This window comes from Teleopsis dalmanni, chromosome 2 (genome assembly GCF_002237135.1).
Source record: "Teleopsis dalmanni isolate 2A chromosome 2, ASM223713v2, whole genome shotgun sequence".
NCBI classification, from domain to species: domain Eukaryota; kingdom Metazoa; phylum Arthropoda; class Insecta; order Diptera; family Diopsidae; genus Teleopsis; species Teleopsis dalmanni.
In genome coordinates this window covers 178604945-178613574 of record NC_051847.1, presented here as the reverse complement: position 1 = coordinate 178613574, position 8630 = coordinate 178604945, and the positions used below count along the sequence as shown (strand labels likewise).

At 28.2% G+C, this 8630-nt stretch overlaps 1 protein-coding gene across 1 annotated transcript; it reads right to left on the bottom strand.

Moving 5' to 3' along the window:
* Positions 1–887: 887 nt before the first annotated feature.
* On the bottom strand, positions 888–7784 carry LOC119683906 (probable E3 ubiquitin-protein ligase bre1). The gene is made up of 5 exons (XM_038097792.1): positions 7749–7784; positions 2271–2673; positions 2055–2201; positions 1523–1659; positions 888–1426 (listed from the first exon to the last, which is right to left on the bottom strand). The coding sequence occupies exons 2-5, from the start codon at positions 2669–2671 to the stop codon at positions 933–935; spliced, it is 1179 nt and encodes a 392-aa protein (XP_037953720.1). The 5' UTR covers positions 2672–2673; positions 7749–7784; the 3' UTR covers positions 888–932.
* Positions 7785–8630: the final 846 nt, after the last annotated feature.

Here is an 8630-nt window from a genome sequence, read left to right as displayed (position 1 = left end):
TTAAAAAGGTACCATTTCTGTAAAAAAAGGACCTTTTTGTTTTTTCGTTCTGTGTTTTTCATAGTGTTATAAATGAACATAATATAAAATAGTGCAATGTTGCATTTATAAAAAAAATTAATTGGAAATATTCACAATAAAGTTGGGTCGTCAAAAATGTACCATTTTTTGAACATGAGTACCAAAAACCAAAAAAACGAAAAAAAAGTACTAATTTTGGTACTAAAGTACCATAAGTGGCAACCGTGGTTTTAAGTTTTATTGTGTCATCTTCGAATAAAACATTCTGATTCCAGGTAAAACATGCTTTGTTCCATCCAACAGTTCAATTTCTTTAAATTTATTGAACAATAAGACTATGATCTCGAATATTACTTCATAGAATGTTTTAATGTAGATATGTGTCTTTTAGGTACATACTTTTTGCGATATACTCACTCTTCCTATATGCTTTCTAGATGCTATTGATTTTTTTGGTTGCTGTTCTTAACATTATGTTGAGGGAATTTATACATGTGTGCGTGAAATCGGTTTGAAGGTTTGGAGTGTAATAGCGCAGCAAGACTTCAAATTTACTGAAGTCTACAATTTTAACGGGAAATCTTGTTAATTAAATTAATAACATTAAGTCGTTCAAATTAGCTTATGAAAGTATTATTAGATTTGCCAAAATAGCTCTCATAGTATATCTTTGTGCCGTCTAATAAAAATAAATCTAATAGATAATGTTTCAATTTTTTGAAAATTTTATTTTATTTTTCTTTATCAATAAATAGTGTCTAAAATATATAAAAATCAATGTATTTATAAGCTACAAATATACTTAAATATTTACAAATTAAATAACAATTAAATAACAAAATAAAAAAATAAGTTTATCGATGGTATTGAAATTATCAATTTCCCAAGAAATCGAATGCATATTTCACAATTTAGCTTTTTTGTTCACTCTGAATGTCTTTGCCAGTATTTCTACCGTAATAACCTGAATAAGCAATATCATGAGCATCACCAAAGCTCACCGAATTACCAGAACCAGTTTGTACGTTTTTGCTATAGTAATCGGTATATGGTTTGGCGAAAGCAGGATCCTGTCTATAATATGGACTATTGTTTTGACCATCGTAGTGTTCATGATGATGATAGTAAGTGGCTGAACCAACGCCTTGTGGTGAATATTCTGGGAAAGTATTTTTACTACCGAATAAACCAGAGAAGGCTCCACCACCAAAACCAGGTGCACCGCCTGGTGGACGGCAAAGTTTAAAGTAAGCAAATAGACCAGGCAGTATTATAGCAGCTAAGCCAAGTATTTTCTTAAGTCCAGCAATACCCAAGATGAATGGCAAGAACAACAATAACTTCAATTTAAAGATTTTCAATACGAGCAACAATGGAATGATCATTTTCTTCAACTTCTTGCGTGCTGTAGATGATAATAAATAAATATTCTTTTGTTAATATTATTTTTAATATATATTTTAATAAAAAAAAATTATATTTAAAATTGCTTTCAACTTACTGAATAATGGTGCATGTTTGTCCTCAATAATATCCAATTCGCTATCAATGTCGTTACCAATGAAGCGTGCGTCATATCGTCCAGCTTCCGTTAATTCTTCTGGTACATCAATTTCAATAGCAGTGGATTTTATAAATCTAAAGACACAAACATACAATAATATGAGTATATATGATTAGGAACTACACAATAATAATCTATATAAGTGTGAAAAATGTATGTACAGTACGTATATAACATATATAGGATCTATTTGATTTAAAAAAAAATGGAGTTAACACTATTCATGTTAACAAAAAAATTAATATGAAGTCCTGAAAAAATTAAACTTTTAATTAAATAAATTATATACAAACTAACTATATAATAGAACTGAACACTTTGCTAATATAAAAAATATCTCAAAACAAATTTTTTCACAGATTAAAAATCTCTAACTTATATTTCTTTAGGACTTCAGCAAAATCCATTTATATAGTATATATTACTGTATATCTGTCTTTCTATCCAAAATATAAATCAGTTGCCATACCTTTCAGCACGTCTTAATGCGTATTTAACTAACTGATCCCAGTCAGTATCTTCATTTCTTGGCGACTCAGAATACTCAAATGGTTCTTGCAGTAAGGAACGTTGTTGTGTTTCTGGCATACGTACAATACGTGCAAAATCAGATAATCTGTATGATACGTAAAATAATTCTTGTATTAGTGATATATACATATATATTAATTTAAGTAAAACTCACCGATAATTATCTCTATAAAATATTTCATCGAAACTATTCAATGCTTGAGTCTTAAAACACTCAGACAAGTCACCGGTTAAGCAATTTGAATTGGTGCGCGCTAAATATGGATCATTATCGTTCCCTAAACCGAAGAGGCTCAATATGGAAGAACGACCACGTTCTTCACCAAAACCAGCTGGTGTTTGTTGTTGCTGTAACTGTGGTTGCTGTTGTTGCTGCTGCTGTTGTTGTTGTGGTATAAAAATTTGCTGTACATTTTGAAGTTGTGGTTGTTGTTGTTGCTGTTGTTGTGGCACCGAATGCTGATCAGGCAATCGTAAACCTTCGCCGGATATTTGTTTAGCTGTTAGTAGCGTTACTAGTAGTAAAAACCAAATAGACTTCTGGAACACTGCCATCTCTGCAAGAAACAAAAACAAATAATAGGAATATAATATATAATTTAATACAATTTACTAAATTTGTAACTTTGTTATAGTTTAATATTGGTCTATAGCAAATATGTATAAATGTGATATATAGTAGTAGAAAACTAATCGTTTTCAATATATAATAACTTCGATGACAAGCAAGGGACATACTTTAATTAAACAGAATTAAGCTGGCTTCGTTTTCTATAACTATTCTATAATTATCTAGTCGCTTATTTTGTTATACCTCATTTCCATTACTCTGTTTGTATTTATAACTTTTTTATATTTTTATATATTTTACATGTTATTTTATTTTATATATTGATATCCAGATGTCTGAGTTGGTGAATCAACACCTTTACTCTATTTTATCTGTGGACAGTTTTAAGTCACACTAAGTATAACTGAATACGGGGCTCTATAATATGATGGATCTGATGTCTTTGTATCTGCCTGTGTTTATCAAATTTCGCTGTATTTTTAGGATGCTGAGAGTTGGATTATTGTGACTATCAATTATATTGAACAGTTTCAGAGCACGATCTTTAATGTATTTTTCGACTGAATCGACTCTCAGATCTCTGTGGATATCCGCTCCTCTTACGTAGCATGGGGCGTTAACCAGTTTTCTTAAGGCAATATTTTGCACTCTTTGAATTATTTTATATTGTCAATTTCTTTAAATATTTGTTTAAAGTTATTAATGTTTTTTGTTCATAACAAGAAGTCCGAAAAAAGTTGAGGCGGGTAAAGAGACTACGTTTCCACTCCTTAACATTAGAAGCTAAAAGGTTGTAGTAATGAAAGGAGCGTACTAGAAAAAAAGTACTGGAGAACCAAAACTCTATTTAGTTTGCAACGGCGTTAAAGAGGAAAAGGTTATATTAATTCATTTATTTTCATATTTCGTTTGTATTTAATAAATATTATTTTTTATAGATTTTATCATCCCTTCATTATTTCGATTGTATTTAATGAAAGTAATTTGTGTTTTTTTTATGGACTAATTGGTCAACAGTTAAATAATAAACTTTTTAAAAATATTTATTTGTTTTTAAAAGATTTTATTTTTACCGATATTTCGACTAAAATCTATAGTCATCATCATGGTACTTTAACTATATGTATGTATTTAATCCTTTAACTCCTAGGAGGAGCATAGTGCCGCTTATTATTTATTGCTATAGTATAACTTTTATTTCTTTAAATTTATTCACTTTATTTAATTTTTGTTTTTTATACTATTTTATTTTATTTATTTTAATCTATTTATTTTTTATATTTTTTTTTGTATTACATCAAAACATTTTATTTCAATCAATTTTACTTTGACGTTAAAATGGCTTCTAACGAAAATTTTTAGTAGAATTATTTTCTTTTGTTTTTAGTGCTATTAGCTGGCATTTCTTTCTAATATTATTTTCATTTTTGCAATTTGTATTATTCTACTACTCCAGCATCCAACATTTGTTATTGTTGCTGGAGTTAAATATTTTTAGTATTATCCAACATTTTGGTTGCTTATTTCCTGTTTTGCTGCTGTAACGTAGCACTTTGACTGTTACATTGGGAATATAGAAACAAAAACGGAAATGATGCGATGTGCTACGATTTATTTGAATATAAACTTTTTAATAAAAATATCTTATTACATTAATTGAGTTCTATTTAGGCGTTAATATAGTCATTTGTCTGTGGATCAACTTTTTAGTGAGAATTCTTTTGGTTACTTGTCACTCAATTGCTTTAGTAAGTGGTGTTCAGTATTTTATTTTTTTTGTTGTTATTCTTGTTTTATTCTTAACATGTTTTTATATAATTTTCTTAAATAATTTCTTTATTTAAATTTTTTATTTTAACATTATTTATATCTTTTATTTCAGTAATTTCTTAGTTTTATAATTTAACTGCATTTGAAACTGGTTTAATATTATTTATGTTTTATTAATTCTTTTATATTGCATTTATACTTATTATTTCTTTGTAATTTCATTTAAAGTTTTTTATTTTTTATGGACCGTTTGTGGTCCAATTACAGGCCGCTGCATAAAAAACTGAGATTGTTCAGTCTAATCAATCAAACAATCTTCACGTTACAAATCATGCATGATGGATTTTAATTGATTTTTTATTTTATCTAATCAATCGTTGTAGTTTGTTTTTATATCCATTATCTACCACTGTCTTTATGTTTTTTTTTTGCTTTTAATTTAGTATAAACCACAATTGGTTCAACACCAAATCGCGCTAATCTCGAGCTTAAACCAGTCACAAAAAAGACTTACGCTACGTTTTCACTTTATTTACTGCGCTCTGCGACTGAAACGCATGCGGACCAGGTTTTCTGTATACGAAATCCACTGAATATCTGTGATTGTCGTTCATTTTTTCTCGTCTTTTCTTCAGTTTTCGAATATTTGAAATTGAAATTGTTTTATTGTATTTTTGTTTTCATATTATTTTCTGATATTTTGTTTATTCGATCCGATTGACACACTTTCTTTCGTTGGCATGTTATTACACGACGCAGGCGCTCTTGAAGATAACCAAGCTCACGCTGCACTCCCAACATGGATACGGCACCCGTTGAATGCATCCAAAATAAACGTATCTTGAAGATACTTTGTTTCGTACACGTCACTGGTAATTGCCAACTATACTACTATACTAAAAATGTGTTGGTGGCCAACACATGCATCAGCTTTTCAAGTTGATCTCAACGATTGGCTTAAAGTCTGTATTTTGATCTGACACTCAACTTCGATTGCATGGAAGCCTGCGTTGAAAAGTTGTTGCGAGATACTTTATAATAAGATACTTTGAATTGCTCGTGTTTTGTTGGAAAATGTTTTACTTCATTCGGGCATAGATTTGCTGCGATTCATTGAATCTTTCTGAGTTTTGGTGTGAAGCATTTAACTTAAGCACGGCTTTGCCTTTTAAAAACAGCAATTTCACTTTATTATTGCCAGTTGCATTGGCTGATCAAACTTTTATCTTCATTTAATTGTTGTTGTTGTTGTTGTTTTTGTTATTGGCAATAAACACCATCAATTAACTAAAACGCCAATTTGCCAAAGTCCAGTTGGTGTGCGTGGCATGCGCAAATATACATGTAAGTAAACTTGGTAGTTGAAGAGCAAATCAGCTCAGGTGGAAACATTTTAATGTATCTTTTTATATTTTTCTTTACACTAAAGAAAATGTTGGCATTAAATTTTATTTTTATTAGTAAAATTAATGCAGTTTAAACTGAAGATAAGTAGTTATTTTAGGAGTATTGTAAAGATACTATTTAAAAGCTATTAAGTAACTACTAAGTAACTAACTACTATTAAGTAGTTATTTCAAGAGTATTTTAAAGATACTATTTTAAAGCTTTGTTTGACAATATTTTATAGCTAAAATAAATGCTTTACTATTACAATCAAGTGAGGGAGTTTGAATAGTTAGAATTATCTGCTCATTGTTCATTAAAAAGGTTTAAAATTTTAGTAAGTTTATAACTTTTGTTTTTAAAAAAAATGATCTACAAGTCGTATAACAAGTCATATAGTACTTTTAGGACTACTAAAAACTTCCAAAATTCATATGAAAGTTATTAAATTATTTTCATTATCATTATTATGAGTTTATTCAATTCTACAAGAAGCATATAGTCTCAATCCAACTCTTTTACAATTGTAAAAATATAACAAAACAGATTAACTATTGACCCATATATTTCTAAGCCAAAACTACCAACAATCCACATAAGAGAAGAAATGAAAGTAGCTTTCAATTGACAGCATATATAAAATTTATATATATTTAGTGATATATACCTATACAGTTAATTTCTAGACAATACTTAATACTGAAGACAAGTGTCATACATTAGTTCCACGATTAGTTGGATATAAAAAATAATTTGAATTTTACTTCAACTTTTAATGTTTATATTAGTATATCTCAAAGCTTTAGGTGAGATATTTGTGCTACGTTCATATAACAATCGCCCCCTACATAAGATATACAAAGAACGTTCGGAAATATTAGTAGATCACTGAAATATTAATCTCTTTTCGAACCACAAAAAATGAAGTATATTCATGCTCGGGTAATATTATACTACTTTGTAAGGTTTGTAAATGGTAAGACTTTATCCTCACCGGCCTTCTAATATTTGCAATCAATTTACACCTAATCTCAAATTATCACACTTAAATGATCGAATTTCCTTCTTTAGGGCATACGTCCCACTTTGAGAAATGCTTGTCTACGCAGACGTTTTCTTTAGAAAAGTTTATTATACTTATTCCAGATATTTAGTGTTAAAAAACACGGTTCTATACGGATATTAGACATTGAAAAAATACGGACAGTGATTAGAAAATATTAGACATTGAAAAAATACGGACAGTGATTAGAAAATATATTTAATTTTTATTCCATAAATTCTATTGCGGGTTAAAAACACTGTTTTTTTTAGTACAGTTAGACAGCATAGTATTTTCGACATGACATATATTTAAATAAAAAATTCTATAAATGAATAAGACCACTTTGAGTTGATTTAATCAAGTTATGTAGTAAAATTACCTAGCACTTTTCGGTATTTATTTATAATACATATTTTTAGTACAATTAGGCAGCATATTATTTTCTACATTATGTTTATTGGTACAAGAAGTCCTTGAAATGAAAAAGATCGCTTTGTATTAAGTTATTTTATAGTTAATATAGTTATAGTTAGTATAGTTAACTAACATATTTTGCTCTTCATGTTTCTCTTTATATTTTTAGTGCAGTTAGATAACATATTATTTTCTACATTTTGCTTATTAAAACAAAAAAGCCAACAAATTAATAAGACCGCTTTGTGTTGGATTATTCCTTATACATACTAATACATTTCGCGTTCCCTTTTTCGCTTCATATTTTTAGTGCAGTTAGATAGCATCTTATTATTATATAGTTGAAGATATTCAATATTTTATTTTTTAGTATATTTTTTGTCAGTGTATCTCCTTCGCAAATATCTTTCACCTAAATGGTTGTTTGTTTCATGACAATAACTTACACTTTTTTAATTATTTTCATAATAACAATAAAGAAAATTGAAAACAGAAAAATTATTCAGCCGACAGAAAAACACTTTTCACAACAGAAAACACTTTTCAATTATTCGATTGGCTTGCGGCTTTCAATTTTCATTTTAGATATTTTTGGATTAACTTCTTCTTATTTGGAATTTATTAATATTTATGTAAAATCATATCAACAAGTTTAAAGTATTTAAAAAAAAAAATCTTGTTATATATCTGAGTAATTTTTAAAAAAAATTCGTTTTTTTTTTAACTTCTTTTTTCGAATTTCACTTGACTAAAGCTGGACTTTAGTCGTCAGTCCAGCCGGCAGCTTGTTAACTTTTGTACTGCAGAAATGCCGGCCTGTTTGAGTTGATTAGCCGCGAAGACGGTTGAGGCGAATTTAGAAAAGTTAAATAAAAAATTTTAATAAACAAATTTTTGAATTATATGGAAAGCAATTAACTTTAATTAAATGCATTAATTTACTCAAAACAAAAACAAAAAAAAAACATTTTATTAAAGCCGTAATTATTTTTAATATTTTTTTTTTAAATAATTTTTTTTATGTTTTCATATAGAGTATTTAAAAATTTTTATATTATACAAAACTATGCATAGGCTAAGCTGACAGGTGTGATAGAGGAGGTTTAATTTCCCTTTATAGGATTGGCAGATCAAAAAATAAAGTAATTTTAATCATATAATCAACCAAGAATCTTCTCAATATATTTTATTCAACCACTTTCGAACTTAATTTTACAAAAATCAGAATCTCACTATGAAATCTGTAGAAATCATTTGTTATTTCGAAAGTCTTTAATGTTTACATTAAAGGTGCGACCTTATCATATGAGCAGACTTCTAATTAACAA

What these genes read in the sequence shown, in the direction of transcription:
- LOC119683906 (XM_038097792.1), bottom strand. Translation starts at nt 2,671, where the DNA reads ATGGCAGTGTTCCAGAAGTCTATTTGGTTTTTACTACTAGTAACGCTA. An exon ending in TTTTATAGAGATAATTATCG is followed by an intron (nt 2,202 to 2,270) that starts GTGAGTTTTACT and finishes CGTATCATACAG; the next exon opens with ATTATCTGATTTTGCACGTA. An exon ending in GCATTAAGACGTGCTGAAAG is followed by an intron (nt 1,660 to 2,054) that starts GTATGGCAACTG and finishes TTGTGTCTTTAG; the next exon opens with ATTTATAAAATCCACTGCTA.